General features: G+C 41.0%; 1 protein-coding gene across 1 annotated transcript in view; it reads right to left on the reverse strand.

Annotated features, from left to right (window-relative positions):
* The window catches only part of MYH9 (myosin heavy chain 9), a 70,304-nt gene that overhangs the window by 17,348 nt on the left and 35,474 nt on the right, over positions 1-17,482 (reverse strand). The window contains exons 6-19 of the mRNA XM_063154426.1: positions 16,029-16,121; positions 15,269-15,332; positions 14,629-14,727; positions 13,619-13,762; positions 10,634-10,729; positions 9,438-9,556; positions 8,183-8,335; positions 6,814-6,987; positions 5,877-6,050; positions 5,191-5,305; positions 2,641-2,834; positions 2,187-2,308; positions 1,754-1,823; positions 636-796 (exon numbers count right to left, since the gene is read on the reverse strand). Coding sequence (XP_063010496.1) covers positions 636-796; positions 1,754-1,823; positions 2,187-2,308; positions 2,641-2,834; positions 5,191-5,305; positions 5,877-6,050; positions 6,814-6,987; positions 8,183-8,335; positions 9,438-9,556; positions 10,634-10,729; positions 13,619-13,762; positions 14,629-14,727; positions 15,269-15,332; positions 16,029-16,121 — 1,778 coding nt within the window. The remainder of the gene's footprint in view (positions 1-635; positions 797-1,753; positions 1,824-2,186; positions 2,309-2,640; positions 2,835-5,190; positions 5,306-5,876; positions 6,051-6,813; positions 6,988-8,182; positions 8,336-9,437; positions 9,557-10,633; positions 10,730-13,618; positions 13,763-14,628; positions 14,728-15,268; positions 15,333-16,028; positions 16,122-17,482) is intronic.

The raw sequence follows: 17,482 nt of genomic DNA on the forward strand, positions 1-17,482 counted from the left end.
CCTCCCAAAAAAACAGCGGTTTCCAGTGAACTTTCTCTTGATTTTCATGGTTTTTTTCTGCTCACGTAAGAGTGGCTCTTTTTTCCTTAATCCAATTTCCTATTTTAAAAAAATTTCTCTCATGTCTTCTACTCTGAAAAGCTTTACTATCTTCACTTCCAAGGAGGGAGATCTGAAGCAGAGGTGTGTTTTCCCACCAAACTGACAGGTACTACTTTTCATCTTAGAACTGGACCAGTTGCAGCCCTAACTGATAACTTAAGAGAAACCCCACACCTCCTGCATCAGTACCATACTAAGACTTGGCCATTTGCACCTTCTCAGCACTTCTGTGAAAAACTTGATCTGCTGCATAGCATTCTTACAGAGAAAAAAAGGCTTTACTGCTCAGGTATTTTTCTGGATACAGCACACAGAGATTCTTGCAGGTGCCAGAAGTCTGGCATTACAGAGATGAGAAAAACCTAAAGGACCATCAACTGTTATATACAATAAATAAATCATGGCCTTTCTGACAAAAAATAATTTCTAGACAATTATTTCATTTTTTTTGAAGATAAATTTGTGCTTGAATGGGAGAAATACATGTTTATGATGAAATACATGATTATGACTTCAAAAATCACTGTACTTACTTTCTGGCCAGGTAGCCTCTGCAACATGCTTGGAATCCAATAATGACATCTGTGATCTTCAGGTCTCTCTCTTCTTCAAGATGAGCAAGGACTCCAGCTCTGAAAAACACTTTACTCTGTCCAATTCTGTAAAGGTTGGAATCCAGCTCCAATGCTTTGATCTAAAAAGAGAGAGAGAAGAATTCATGTCCTGCAAAGACTGTTTCATGTGAAACATCACAAAACATATTTGTGGCTCGTGGCTCTAAGACAGCCCTTCTCTACAGTGCGCCACTCAGGCAAACCAAAGTTGCCAACTCCCAATAAATTCTTGGCCTATCCCAATTAGAGGAGCTGAAGCTCAGCCAAGCACAGCATCAAATGGAGGTAATCAGAGAGAGAAAATATGACTGAAAGCATAATTTAATAGAGGTATCACATAAATTATTCAGAATACAAAGATGCTGTGAGGAATGAATGTCTAGTCCTGAGAGTCCTGTTCCTTTTCTAGAAGAAACACATCTGTTGATCCTTCCCATTTACTTTTTCTCAATCCTATCTTTGTCCAAAAAAGACACCCCAGCCCAACCTTCCTTTCACAGATTTGCTGCCAATGCTTATATTAGCTAAGCTAGAAAGAATCAGCTATACTCCTGTAAGACAGAAAAGTGGGAATCCCATATGATCAAGCTCAATTCAAGCCTAATCATCAAGCTAGAGCCAAAGCTTTCCCTTTGAAGCAGGCAATTCCACAAAAACTAATTGGAGCCTTTGCTGAAAGCACTTGTCAGCAGCAGGCCATTACAAAAAGTTTACTGAAGCTCATACTTTAAGCCTGTGCTAAAGGTAGCACTAATGCTTCTGAGCATTTTGATTCTATGAACACTGCTGGCATCTCAAAGTACACATCTGTAGAAACAGAAAGGACCTCTTGCCTAGGATTATTGAATCTCATGCCAGACAAAAGCCTCCATCCATGAAGGCAAGAGGAAGCTTTTTGCACCCTTCTCTCAGACAAAACATTTGACTTTGGAATTTTGGTCTGTGAGTACAAGTTATTTTTAGCCTGCACAACTCCAACTTTTAAACCACACCCATCTAGTTTATTCTATTCAAGTAGAGTTTCTGGGATGTTTTACCATCAGCACGCAAGCCTGCTTTCCATCCATAAATCCTTTGGGAATTGCATTTGGAGTTAAGATTTCATATCTGAAAATGAGAAAGCATCAGACTAGTCACACAAGTGTATTTGAAAACAACAAAAGAAAAGAAATCAGTATGCATTCCTATGCCATTGTGAGGTCAACAGTTTTCCAAAAAGCACTGCACCTCTAGACAGCAGACAATGAAGCAGCAGCCTTGGACATGGTCCTCTATGCCTCACCTTAACTACATCCTTACTGGAGAAATCAAAAATGCTTTTGGGAGGCTTTGTGCCAGGGCATACCAAGGTACAGATGTGTTGTCTTTGCCAATTTTTCAGTCTAGTTGCAATAAAAGACTTCCACTTTTGTACTTATGTCTTAACTTTGTCAGGCCAAAGACTGCTTCAGATTCTTTTCTAGGGCTCACCTTTGTCTGAATTCCTGGAACACAACTCTGTTGGGGAAACCCTGACGACAAATACGGATTCCCTCCAGCACTCCATTACAGCGAAGCTGGTCAAGGACCAAGTGAGGGTCCAGTTTTCCAGCCTAGAGAGGAAAATGTTTATTTTATGAATACCACAAAGTTTTTACAAAAAGGCCTTACCCCCTGCCTCTCACCCTCTCTTTCTTGTAAAGGAGCCAGTTTTCTCTTCCAGTTAGAAGGAATGGAAAGCTTTTATGCCACCTTAAGAACTGCAAAGATCAGTCCCCACAATTTTAGCAAGCATACAGTTATTTAGGATGATCTTAAAAGACATCCTGAGAAAAGAGGGCCTCTTCCAGATCTCTTGCAAAACCTGACAAAAGCCATCAACCCAGCCACACACCCAGGAAGCCCATGTAAGAATGCATGGGCTGTGCTGTTATAGCTGTCTTACCTTTTTCTCATGGTTAGGGATAATGCAACGGACGAAGTTGGGGTTGGTGTTCCTCAAGGTAGCCATCAGCTTAGCCAGCTGTTCTTTGTAGAGCTGTCCCACTGTCCGGAACATTCCCTTCCTGGTCTTAAAGGCCCCTGGCAGTGCTGTATCTGACATACCAGCTACCTGATCCAGCCCAACAATACGGTCCACTAGAGAGAGCACAGGAAAGAGCATTAAAATCCTCCCACAAACAAAGGAAGCATTGGGACATACAGAGAACATCTGGGTAGAACAGGATAAATGAGAGGAGCTGCAGGATCCTTTTTGCTTCATCTCTACACAGATGTCGAGTCCTGTACAAAATTTGTGCAGGGATAGGAGCAGGAAGGAAAAGAAAGCATCAGCTCACTACAGGAAGTTTGAGTGATGGAGTCAAACTTAATCCCAAACACATTCTACTGATGCCCTGGAGGGCAGCACTGGAAGAGCAATCTAGAAGTGAGTTTCAGATGCTTCTACTTGCTTAGCTTAGAATGAAAAACAACAAGAGCTCTAGCTGCTAGCCCAGCAGAGTCAACTGTTAGTTAACTCTGATCCAGGAGGGGCCACAGATACAGAAAAAGCCCAGCTTCAGTCTTGCATTACAGGCAGGACTGTCATAACCAATGATCAGAAAAGTCATATCTACTTGTAAACTGAACAAGCACAGTAAAAGACATGACAAAACCCAAACCTCAGGATACCACTGCTTGAGCTGTTTTTGGAGTACAAGTATTCCATGACACAGACATGAACAACAGCACTAGGAGAAAGTCAGAACTCCCTGCCCAAAGTTTCTCCACTATGCCACAGTGACATCCAAGCATTGATGAAACCATCACCTTGATGAATGGACACCACAGATTTTTTTTTCCTCAACAGAAGTCAGCTAGATCTAGCTAGTCAGCTAGATAGTAGCAGGGGCAAGAAGAAACTGAAGTTTTACTTTTTCACACTGCTTTTCTACAGAGATAGAAATTCACCCATCCAGCAAAAACCAACTGTATCACTAGAAATTTTCACACTTCCAATACACTTTTATTAAGGGCTTCAAGCTACTCTTCACCACCTTTAGTGGTTGGCTGATGTCTACACTCAGGCTCCCAGTCTTCACTTCAGGAAATACACCAGCTTGTGCTCAACTGTCTTCTGATTAAAAAAAAAAAATGCAGCTGCTAAGAGACACCCTACAAAAGAATAAGCTAGAAAGAGTATTCTCATTTACAGCTAATATTAGCTAAAAACTGTTCACTTCTAGAGCAGCTGGTGGAATAGGGTCAAGGTTGCCTTATCAGAAAGAAAAGAAGGCTGTTACTAGATGACATCACAGGGAAGTCCACAGAAGTGCATCCCAGACTGTGGCTGTGCCAATACTCTTAATCTTGAGCCCCCCAATGTACTTCAGGATAGAGAAAAGAACAGTCACTTCAAAAGAAGATCCATCTAAGAACAATAAATAAAACTGATAAGCTGTGGTCAGTTGACATTTCAAGCCCAAAAACAGTCTCACACAGCAAAGGCCTTGTTAGGCACAATTTGCTGATGGCCATTTTTCATCTAGGACGAGTCCCTTTGCCAAACCCTTTTTTAAATTACCAGCTGCTGAAGTGAAATCCCAGTACTAAAACGAATGCCAAACTGGAATTCAGTTTCTATGCAGCCTCAGAATTCTTCCTTCCATATCTTGCAAGAAATACAGCTGACCTAGCTCTACATTCAAACAGTTGACAGGGATTTGTTCCTACTCAAGTTGTACAAGAGCAACTTTAGGCACCTGAATGTGTCTGTATTTTTGTATCCACTTTCAAGGTGAGTTTTACTTTTGTTTCAAAGTCCATGAGGAGCTACTAGCACAAAGCAGAGGAAATGAACAAGAAAGACAGGCAGGTATGACAAAGGGACAAAGAGAAGTTAACGGAAGCATTTCTTGCATGGCTCTAGGATGCATCACACACATGACACGACAGCTGGGTTTCTCAGTCACCTGGTTCTAGATGAAGAATAGGAAAGTGTTGATAGAAATAGGCTCTCTGAACCTTCTGCATCTCTGCAACAGACAGAGACGTCAAAGAAAACCTACCACAGAAAGTGACAGTAACAGTAAGACTCAAAACCAGATAAAACCCAGAGAAGATAGAGTAAAATACTGAACAACACTGCAGAAAGGGCACACTTAGTTGCAGGATTGAAAACAGGTTCCACTTCAGATCTTGAGTGTTGCAGCTATACAAGCTGCTGGTTCATAATGGTGCATTCATATTTTATCCCAGTATTCCTCACTTTGAGACAGAATTACTATATATGCAGCAAGTTTAACAGAAGTTGATGCAAATGAACCTTTCTCTTGAGTTACAGTGAACTTTTAATGAAATACCATGATCTAAGCAAAGGATGTTTCAGATAATGCTCATCTTGGTGGCTTAGTCTTCAGGGGGAAAAGGCAAAACAGCTCATCACAGGCTTCTGATGCCCAAGTTTTTCACACAAAAAAAGAGCAAACAAATGAAATGCAGATTAGTTACATACCATCTTTCCACAGCTCAGACACAAACTTATCCGACGACTGGTGCAGAAGAGTGGCGATGTTATCGTTCAGTGGATCCATGTTCTTCATCAGCCATTCGTCTGCCTTGTAATCCACCTGCAGAAGATAAACACATCAAGGAGATTGGGATGAGCAATTTTCTGCAGCCCAGTATCCAACATCATCTGGCACAGTCTAGGAAAGTATCACCAAGGTTTGCACAACAACCGATTACCTAACCATTCCTGGATTTACTATCTAAGTAAGCACACCTACGAATTTCCAGCCCTTACAAAAAGCTGCATGTTCTGTTCTGTCACTAAAGGGAATGGATTTGCAATGCCAGTTTGTACCATCCAGAGTGTCACACAAAAACCAGCTGCATCAGCATTTTTGGTGATGAAGTCTTGATGCAGGATTCCTCTGAGCAGTACCTCCAGCCTCACCAAGTCACACAGAACAAATTTAAATTGCTGTCAGTCTGACATGTCTTGAACTATAAATACAGATAAAATCGCAGGCAAGTTAGGCCTCCTTAGACCCTGTGAGCTCCTCTGCAATGGAACACCTGCATGAAATCTTCTGATGGTTTCTCATATGCAACCATTTTGGTAAGTAGCCATTTCTAAGAAGTAATGTTTATGAATTAATCATTCCAACCTTCACATTTTAGTTATTAATTCTTTACCTTGCCAGCATAGTGTATGATACAGAAGTCAGCTTTGTCTTTCAGCTGTTTTGGCTTCTGAAATTTGGGGTGGGTGCCTTGTTCTTGAACAACTTTTTCCACAAAGCTTTTGTCTGTTGCTTTTGGGAACCAGCACTCTTCATCCAGCAGAGCCAGTATACCAGGAGGCCCAGCCTTAAGGAAGGAAAACATCAAAACATCATTAACTACATGACTACAATGATAATGAACACCTTTAGACAGCTAGAGGAGGGGAAAAAAGAACTAAGCCTGATCCACATCACATTCATCTCTTGTGTGATATCAGTTAAACTACTTTCATTGTAATATAAACTGTTAATAGCTCTTCAATATCTTCATCTCAATTCAGACCATTTTTATGGGAAAGTCTCTTCTGTGACATTTGTCTAGGTTGTTTTTTTTGGAAAAGATATTTTTTATTAGAAGAAATATTATTATACGGTTCTCTAAATATATTCTGGTGTCTAAATGCAAAAGGCATAGCAGAAAGTTTCACAAACTAGTCCTTACTATTGGAACATCTACTGTGAAATTTGTCAATTTTTAAGTTTCATTAGAGCAAAATGAAAGCAACAGAGTTCACAGCTTCTCATCACACCAGTAGTTAAGCAAGGAAGTTCACACTACTTATGGCAAGCTGCACATACATCTAGCATCATGCAGACCTAACAAGTGAGGACAATACAGTGAGAAAAGTGGCCAATTAGATCCATTTTCATGCAGTGTTTCCTACAGAACTGACACTAACAGCCTTTTGGTGACACACTTTCATACAAAGAAGAAACTGTTCACTCCTGCTTCTAATCATATTACAGTGCCAGTAGAGGATAACAAAAGCTAGAGGGCCAGAGATGATGTCCTCAATGACAAAATCAGTGCAGCCATTTCCTGCTGGACAGTAAAACAACAAACTTACCGGCTTCTCTATGAGGTCAATGCAGGGCTGCAGGTCCAGGCCAAAGTCAATGAAATTCCACTCTATGCCCTCCCTCTGGTACTCCTCTTGCTCAAGAATGAACATGGTGTGGTTAAAGAGCTGCTGCAACTTTTCATTCGTGTAGTTAATACACAGCTGCTCAAAGGAGTTCAGCTAATGAAGGAAAAAGCAGAAAGATGTTTGAGCAATTGCTTGTGAAGACACACCTAGCATCCTATTAGCACAAAAGATCATATCTGTGGTTCAGGAATCTAAGCTAAAGTGGGGCAGACAGTCCACTGTCAATAACCCCTTTGGATATGAACTGCCTGTTCTGTCACGTGCCACTGCACACTGCTGCAATCCCTAGGGAAGTTCATACGCACTGGTTCTCAGACTTTGCAAAAGAATGTTTAGCTGTAAACAGCAGAAGAGTTACTGCAACTACTTAACCCGGGACAAGAAAGGACTCTGGTTTTCTCACAAATGCAGAGCCAGCAAGTCCTCTTCATAGGAAGAAGCAGCAACAGAAGCCTAAAGACAAACTCCTAAAAGTATGTGGACTGTAAAGTCCCTTTTTAATCCTCATATAAAATCAGAGCAAGGAAAGTGAGAGAAATTTCTATAAAATTTCCAGATTTCTTCTGGAATGGTAAGGACAAGGTTAATAATCCACAGTGTATTTTTATGTTTGACCACACAAATCATAATGCAGCTTCTAAAGAAAGTGGTCCTGTTCTAATTCCTCTCTATTTAATAATTCCTAACTATGTTATTTCTTCTCTTCTTTTCATGAGATCCAGCAACTGTGAAGCCAAAGGCATACCAATAAGAGGGAGAAGGGAAAAAAAAAATCTCCCAAAACCCAGCCAACAAACAAACAAAAAAAAAAAAACCAATGCCAACTTTTCTGTGTCTCAGTTTTCTATTTCATTAATAAATGGTTCAATTCATTTTGCAGTTGTTCATGAGTTAGACCCAGTGTAACATAACACAGGTTGACAGGAGCTGCCTTGCTGGGATAATGGCAGGATACTTCTTTTTGATGGCAGTCTGTGGCTGCTTCAGATTATAATGCAAACCACATCCTAAAATTATTTCATAGAATCCCATAACAGCTTGGCCTAACAGTTCACTGTCATCTAGAGAAAGAGCTCACATTTTCCCTCTCTCCCATCTCTCCCTCAACTTTCCTTCAGCTCCTCCTCTCCTACACTTATCTTGAATGAGACTAGATGTTGATTCCCCTTTTTGTGGGCTTCACATCCTTATCAAGAGTGTGTTATTTTCCAATTGTAAAGCTATTTCCTTCTGCGGTCTTTGCTCCATATTAAACCGTGCTGAGTGCAAGGACCTGACATCTCCTTACCTCAAAAATCTCAAAGCCAGCAATGTCAAGGATTCCAATGAAGGAAGCACCCTGTCTCTTGGTCTTGTCCAAAGCCTTGTTGATGCGCATAACCAGCCACCGGAACATCCGCTCGTACGTGGCTTTGGCCAGTGCTTCAATGGCAAAATCAGCCTAAACAGCAAACACATCAACATCAAAAGCTGCATTAGAAACCAAAGAAAGGCACAGATTACACTGCTTCAGGATCTAGCAGCACAACTGTAGTCTGACATTTTCTCTCCACCAGGAAATCCACTGAACAAGGCTTATTTCAGTTTATTCCAAATGAAAAGTAGATGGCATAGTGATATTCAATATATAAGAGCAAAAAATTTGTCTCTAAATTAGTGTGTCAAAACCAAATTTCAGGATCCTACCTGCTGGAGGAAACAAAAGCTGGTATTAAAGAAAGAAAAACTATGCCCAGTCACTCCCAAAGACTGTAGTAACATGGAGCATTTCATAGGCCCAAGGAAATGAACTTAAATTCTTTTGTAACTTTGGATTTATGAAGCCCAATCCCTCCCTGCCACTACCCTACCTTTGCTTGACACAAATACTACATGTAGTAAGAAATTGTACATCAAAAGGGACAAGCAGCACGGAAAGGCAACCTCTGGCATTTTCCAGACTTCAATCTCTTACCGACCCTTTCCATGTTACAGGGCCATGTTTCTTTATTTAGAGTATAATGCTGTGTTCATAAAGAAGCCAGGCAATAAGTAAGCACAGGGGTTTCCTCCATTCAAGCAGGCCACAAGCTCCTAGGTCAGGTTTCATTTACAGCACAACCAGTCAAGAGTGTTACAAAATTTCCAATAAATTACAAGGGTGAACAGCAAATTCTTCTATCTTAGTAGCTGACCCACTCAAAAATAGTGCTTTCTGAATTGCACCAACTTGAAAATGTCACCCTTGCATACCACATTGAAAATAACTCCCCAGGGACAGCCGGTCACCAAATTTAGGGGACTTGTGTTCCCCTTTTTTTTTTTTTTAAAGAGAAGAAGTGCTAAGGGACAGGGTGAATTCTATCTTTACACAGATTATATGAACAAGCAATATATTATGTTAGAAGCAATATATTAAGGTACATCATTCAAGTGTGCTTTCCATGTACTGCCACCATAAAGATGGTTAGTAAACACTACAGAAACCTTTGAAACATTCATTAGCAGTGCAGCAGTAAGATCAGAGATCAAAGTGGTCCCATTCACTTTTTGAGAATGCCTACCTGCTCTTTGGTCTGAGCTTTCTGGACATAATCTCGTCCAACTTTGATGCGAGGAGTCAGGATACCTCTAGTGAAATCTGTCACGTTGATACCCAAAAGGTGAGACACCTTCTGAGCAGCTAAAGATGGTAAAAGGAAACAAAAAGATTCATATTACTCTGTTTTTCTCACAGAAAGAAAGAGAAAAAGAAAAACATTCTGACAACTGTCTTTAGAAAAGTCAGGAAACAGCTTACAAAAAATATTAAATTAAGAACGGGTTACTGAGACAAAATACCTTCCTAACCAAAAAATCACTCTTAAAAAAACCCTCTTGCAACCCATACAACAGTTTACTGAGTTTCTCCAGAAGCCACTAGAATATATTTCAAGTAATAGCCTCATTCAACTAAATTGTTACACAGAAGCTTTAGAAAGGTCATTGTCTGTAATCAATCTAAAAATATATCAGATAATGGATTCTTAATCAAGCTAATTGTTCTGTCTTCATCTACTGATTAGTCTTTGAGACAGTTCTGTATTTCAGATTCAAGATCCAAAACCCAAACAGTTTATTCTCCTCCTTAAAATGGCATTTAGAGCATATTTTAAATAATAACAGCCAAAAAAAACCCCTTAGTGATAAAATTAGCAACATTTGCACTTCTGCAGTACATCTACAATGAAGGTCTAAGAGTTAAGTCTTCCAACAAATAGTCCTCTATCACATGAAGCATGGCACTATTTACACATTCAACAATGGGCAATTAAATTATGCACACATGCTTTTATACCCACCATAAAACTACCCACCACCTTACTCTTACAGTTACCAGACTACCTACAAAGGCAGCACAGAACATTCCTTAAAATCTGATAATATAGGTTTGAAGGAGCAATTACTGTAGCTCGTTTAAAACACACACTCCACATACTCAGTAGAGTAATCCTTTTCATCTGTTCATGGTGTGCACTTCCTGCCTAGCCCTGCCACAGGAACACTGTCACATTCCTGCCCGTGGGTGGCTGCAAACACACGCCTGGCAGAACACTGTGCATTTGTATGGGGCACGCCAGCTCCTCTGACAAATAATTCACCCTGCAAAAACAGGGCTCCAGCATTCCATACATACTGCAATACATTCTCCCCCTTGCAAGAACTTCCTGGAGGCTTTTTTGCTGCACTTTTCTTTGGTGTGGGGCAGGGGATTGGTTACCTGTATTGTCTGGCATAGAGGCTTGGTCTGTGTTACGCTCCTTCTTGAAGACTATGTTGCCAAGTTGAAGAACACCTGAGATAACCTTCAGCAGACCTTTTAAAATAGTAACAATAACAACAGCTTAGTGTCAGACATCAACAAACTGTGACATAGTTATCCGTATCACCCAGTTATCTTTCTTAACATGGTAAAGAGGCCCATCTCAGCATTCCAAAAATTGTTCTGAAATTTAGGAAAAAGCACCACAGGTTACTCCTCTAAACTACTCCCATGCAGGACAAAGGACTTGCCTTGTCATTCCTATGCAGGACTACACAGCCTAGAAATTTACCTATTCTCAACATCTCTATAAAATAGTGAGAGACAGGACTGAGGGTTAAGTGCCACCTACAACAACTGTATTTTTTAATAAAACACTTTCTTCTCTGCTTGAGGATAAAAACTCATGTAATGAATTCATACTCAATTTTCCTCAACAGTTACTGTTGAACAAAGGAAAGAGACAGTTAAGGGTGCACCTCAATTAAAGATTTTGTTTCTTTAACCCTGTAACACTTTCAGTTCCCTGACCAAGATCTGCAGTCCTTACAGACACACATTGTAAAGTACAGAAGGCAGCAGGATGTGGGCGAAAGTGCCTGTACCGTAACTATTACTAATTATATGCTGAAGCACCCCACCCCATTGCTAATGACACATTCATACTCTTCAAATGATGCACGTCACAAAAGCCAAACTATCAGATGCCAAGACAGGGAAGATGGTGTCAATTCAATTTTCACCACATATCAAAGCTCATTGCATAATAGCTTCCAGTTGCCTTGAGCAAAGTAAACTGCCAGTCACTTGAAGGGGATCTTCTAATAAAGGTATTTTTTGTCCCCCCATTTTCTACTTGTTTAGGCTGATTTTGGCTGGAGTAGAATTAATTTTCTTCACAGTAGCTGTTATGGGGCTGTGTTCTGGATTTGTGCTGGAAACAAGTGTTCATAACACAGGAGGAGGCTGGGGGTGCACAAGAAGATGGGGAAGGACACAGCCAGGACAGCTGACCCCAACCTACCCAAGGGATATTCCATACCACATGGCATCATGCTCAGCACATAAAGCTCAGAAAAGAAGGAAGGGGAGGATGTTAGGAGTGATAATGTTTGTCTTCCCAAGTCATTGTGTGATGGAGCCCTGCCTTCCTGGGTGTGGCTGAACACCTGATTGCCCTTGGGAAGTGGTGAATGAATTCCTCATCTTGCTTTGCTTCACTTGCATGTGCAGCTTTTGCTATACCTGTTAAACTGTCTTTATCTTGATCCATGAGTTTACTCACTTTTACTATCTCAATTATCTCTTCCATACCACTGGGCAGGAGTGAGTGAGCAGCCATGTAGGGCTTAGTTGCCAACTGCAGTTAAACCACAACACTATCACAAAAAGATTTGTTTTAAGAAAACATCCTTTTGAGGATGAGAGTGAACAAAGGCTCCATCATATGCTACATTAGGAGCAACAGAAAAGAAACATGTTTGCGATTGTCCCACTCTTGTTCTGCACTGGTGTAGCCTCACCTCAGGTCCTGGGTGCAGTTTTGGGTACCACAATATCAGAAAGATATAAAGCTGTTAGGGACTGTCCAAAGGATGGCTATGAAGATGGCAATGAGCCAAGAGAAAGCCACAGGAGGAGTGACTGAGGTCACTTGGTTGTTCAGCCTGGAGAAGAGGAGACTTCACAGCATCCTACAGTTTCCTCAGAAGGGGAAGTGGAGGGCAAGGCACCTGTCTATCTGGTGACCAATGACAAGATCCAAGGGAATGGCATGAAGCTTTGTCAGGGGAGGGTTAGGCTGGATCTTGGCAAAAGGGCACTGGCTCCTCAGCAAGTGTAAAACATTAAAGCTATTTTTGCTGTAGTGCCTGGAACCAACAACTCATCTACATGACAGCAAAGACATACCCTAGAGCATACATTAAAAACAACTCGAAACACTGAGCATAGCAGGACACTCTTACAATGAATTAGGCTACCATTTCTTTTTTTTTTGGTTTTGACAAATTTCTCTTCACCTCCAGACAGAAGTTTCAGTCTCAGATGATTCAGGATATCAAGAAATGTATTAAACTGTCAATAACAACAGCACAGATTTTAACAGCTGGACTGTAAACAGCAGATGGCACAGGTAAATAAATGTTCCCTACAGCCACAAGAGCTGCAGCCTCCAGCAGAGGAGGTGATGTCAAACCACAACAGATGCCTGCTTGCTTCAGGGTAGAGAGTAACAGTCCTAGCTTTAGAAGACCATACACATTTTGAAGGTGAGCCTTTGCAGAACACTGATTTGCCACCAGTGGGGCAGATCATGAATGAGCGAGCACAGAGCTCTGGTGAATGTGTATCACTGTGCTTTGTGCTGGCTGTGTGCATTTCTGTTTTCACTGTCATGCAACTGTGCTCCCAGAATCAGACAATATTAATTTCTGATCAGCAGTTCAGTGTTAAGCTGGAAAGAAAGGCACTATGACCAGCCCATTCTCAAAGGACTAATCCAGAGCAGTGGTTGGATCAGATACTTTAGAGCCACTGCTAAGGGGTAGGGGGAGCACACAAGCCACGCATTGCATAAGAGAATGAGGGGATTCTTGTATATTCAATGTGTTTTTCATACACTGGGTATACAAGCCTCAGATTGGGAACAAAAACAGCAAGCAGAAGCATGTTTTTATTAGCTGCTTGTTCTAGAGTTAACCTTATAACCTGAAACTGTGCTGGTAGATCCTGAGGTGGGTCACTCCAAAGCCACTGAATTTTGTTACTTGCACACTGTTCACTCGGGGCAGGGGGAGCAGGAACCGACACAAGCAAAACAAAACCAACAAAATCCCTAAACAAAAAGCTAACAAATCAAACCAAAACAAAAAAAAGAACACCAGAACAAAAAAAATCTCAAGACATGGCTTGTTCCCTTTTTCATTCCTTGCATATTCATACCTATCTGCTCTTCATCTGGGATGCCCATGATCTTCATTGCCTCCATGGTCTCCTGAAACATGTCCTTGTCCTGCTGGCCCGGGATGGTAACATGCCCATTGGAAAGGAAGCGGTATTTGTTGTAAGGCTCCAGCAGCAGGTCATCTTAGGAAAGAATTGAGAAAGAAGTTGCTATGGATTTTTTTTTAAACAGACAACAAGCTACCACCAACATTAAATTTCTGACTCGCGTATGCTACCAGCTCCTGGATGAATCTAGGATTAAGCTCAGTTTTACTTCAGGCTGAACATTTAATATATTTTAGATAAACACAGAGCTTTTCTGTGTTATTTCTTGCTATTCCTTCCTCTGGCCTACTCCACCAAAGCAGCGCCACTCATCATTAGGTCCTAAATCTGTCAATAGTAGGGATTAACTTGAAAGTAAATCTGTCTTTAATTTCAATACCTCATTTGTTTCAAGTCAGATAAAAGTTCATATATGAATTCTTGAAACAGTAGCAGCTATGAGAAAGTCCTCTCCTTGTGTCATTCCTGCAGATCCATTTGCAGCTCTTGCACAACACAGACCCACATTACCACGCTGAGGTATTAAAACAAGGTGTGCTGGGATGCCAGATGGCTAGAGGTGCTCAGAGGCTTGCAGATTTGCTCCACTCAGTTACACACCGAGTGCATCACAGCAGGACCATTCCTGCACCAGAATGGTTTACATCATGCAAGACTAGACTAAACATGGGACAGCGATTTAGATAAGGAAGGGCGTAGAGTCATTGCTGGCAGGGAGACAAGTGCAGGAAGGAACCAGAGCAGCAAGTTTTCAGGAACTGAGAAGTGCAGGGGGAGGACAGATGGATGTATAAGTGTATGAAAGAGGTGGAGGAGAGCTGACCATATCCAAAAGGCAGAGAAGTAGGAACTGTGAAGGAACAGGTCTTTTTCTACAAGTGTTCTGAACCCTCTGTTGTTGCAGCTATGGCATTCCCTCACCACAACACAATCATACTTACTCTTCAAATGCTCCCCTGCCCCAGAGAGCAGGTAGTAAAAGATGTGGAAGGTTCTCTCCTCTTTGGCCTGGCGAATTGCACGTGACTTCTCCAGCAGATCTTCAGAGAGTCAAGGCCCATGACAGGACATACAAATCCCTTCCTACTCTATGGTAGGAGAAAAAACTACCTGATGTTCTCTTCATACCAATTCACAGGGGTAATGACTTAGCAATCGTTATCAGTCAATAACCCATTGAGCTTCTGGTCTCAGTCCTGCCAGCCTCCGAATGATGACTATGGTAAGAGAGACTTAATTGGTAAGAAACAAAATCTGATGCCATCAATCCCCACCTGCCTTGGAAAGAAGCAAGAATGACCTATGAAATTCCATACCTATTCATATTGCTGCAGTTTATGATTGCATTTCACCTCTTAAGATTCAAATTCATTCATTAACTCAGAAAAGGTCTGCACCATGATCACAAAGGTCACAAAATACTACTGAGGAAAGAGGAGACTACAACAGTGATCTTGATAGCAGAAATTTAGAGTGCTTCCAACTGCTTTCTCAACCTAAGTCAGTGGTGATGAGACTGCTAGGTACCATTCCTGACACCTCTAGAGCCTTGAACCTTTCAAGGGGTTACAGAAAGGATACAGGTTTCAATGTTGGCTCCAACAATGTAGCCGTTGACATCAAAGTTGATTCTGATAAATTTGCCCTAAGAGGAAGACAATAGAATTAAAATTAGTATTCTTTGTGTAACAACAGTAAACAACAGAGGTAAACCTTCTCTTTTTAATCCAGGAAAGGAAACTCCAAACAAGTCAGGCAGGTTTTAGGCAAAGCATAAGGTCAGCCAATACGCAATGTCTAGTGATCACAACAGCAACTGAACAAAAAAAGACACCAAGCACTTACAGACACTTCTATCATTGTGACAGCCAACAACTCACACTCACTTCTGTTTCAACCTAGATTTCCCACAACCAGGGTCCCTTGAATTTCATGTTACACTACCCTGACAGTTCCATCCCTTTCAGTATTAGCTTCAACCATTTTAATTTGGTTTTGCTCCAGCTCTGCCAACTGCCTCTCAGATGCTGTCCATTGTTCTCCAGAACAAGCAAAATAAAAGACGAGTATTTGCTCTCCAGGATCAAACCAACTGTAATGATTACAAAAAAAAAATCAGCACAGATGATCCTGGTACAGGATCTGGTTTCTTCATTCCAGAGATCTAAAAGATCTATTTTTGATAATTCACCAAATGAAATTTATTTCCCAGATTAATTTTTAAAAAGTCACTCAGTTACTCTATCTCTGATAGCAATTCACCCAAAAACAGAACACTGGAAAGTGTAAAATACACTTTGGATGCACTTTTTGAATACACTCATGACATAATAATACTCACAAATCTTGAGGAGTTGTCATTCTTCACTGTCTTGGCATTTCCAAAGGCCTCCAGGATGGGATTAGCCTGGAGCAACTGTCTCTCCAGTTCTCCCTAGAGAGAAATCCAAAATTAATAAAGTAGGTAGTGGTTCACAGCATTAACCTTGGGTCAAACCAGCGCTGCAGTTTCAATTCACACTAGTTTGGCATCTGTTGCAGAGAAGCCATATTAAACCTTAGGAGATGATCACTTAAACCTTCAAAGGAGACTCATTAGTTATCTGGGTTAAACAGAAACATTCATAAATAAGCCTCATTCCCTTCCTCCCAGTGTGTCTTTCTGTTAGCAAGAAGCCCTTCAAAGTCACTTGGCTGTAACATCCCGCAGACTTCCCAGGAACAAAGTGAAAATCATACCAGCATCCAAGACCAGGCCCTCATCCCAGAAGTGTACTGCCACAGAGCCTGCAACAGTGAGGCAAATCCTATCTTGCTACTAAAAGACAGCTCTGAACACTGCTACTAGTAGGTTAAGAAGTTAGTCTGAAAAAAATATAATGTTTTGTAAAAACCGAACACAAAATGCTTGCACTTCTTATAAGAGTCTACATCTTACAAAGTACAAACAAGCAAAAATCTCCTTTGTAAGGAGGAACACACAAAAAAGAGAATTAGTGGTATCCCACAAACTGCATGATTGCTTGCAGTCTGCTGCCATATTCACACACTCCTCCCCTCAAGGAATACAAAGTGCTGGAATTGTAGAAAAGAAATTCAGAACTTTTATCTCTGCCCAGTACTAGGCCATTGCAGCATATACACCTTTCCCTGCAGGCTCTACATGTATCCCTAGCACTTTTGAAAAATTACTTGTCCTCTGTGCTAAAAGCATGGCGTTCTCTATATTTCAAGATCAACTAAAAAGCTTCTGGAGACACAAAATTACAGTTTAGATTAATGTTTCTCTTTTTAGCAGTTATCAGTAAGTACTCAAGACTGCCTGTGCATAACAGATGTAAATGAAGTTTGATTTGTGAGAAACGGAATTTATGGGGAAACTATTTAAGGTTACTTCTAAAGGAAAATTGTTTCCATTTGTTCTCAAAGACAGATTAGTTCTTACACAGTGTCTCTAAAAATACAGGCAATAAAAAAAGGAGGAAGATATATGAGAAACTGTACAATGAACTACAAGTCTTTATTTTTTACTTCCACAATCACTTCACTTCATGCTTGCAAAGTGCAAGGCCAAACAAGACCCCCAGCCCTGGTGGAACTGCACATACACAGAAGAGGCAGCTGCTGCAAACACCTCCATTCACTGTCAAGTATATGTAACAAGGGGCTTAGCCCTGGTAGGAGAATCTGAGCTGGGACATCATCTGTCTCACAACAGACCCAGCATCTGGCATTGCAAGGAAAAAAACCTTGAAACTAGGGTTCAGTCCTTGAAACTGTGTGGTGGTCACATTT

The sequence above is a fragment of the Melospiza melodia genome, chromosome 4 (assembly GCF_035770615.1).
Source record: "Melospiza melodia melodia isolate bMelMel2 chromosome 4, bMelMel2.pri, whole genome shotgun sequence".
Classification (NCBI taxonomy): domain Eukaryota; kingdom Metazoa; phylum Chordata; class Aves; order Passeriformes; family Passerellidae; genus Melospiza; species Melospiza melodia.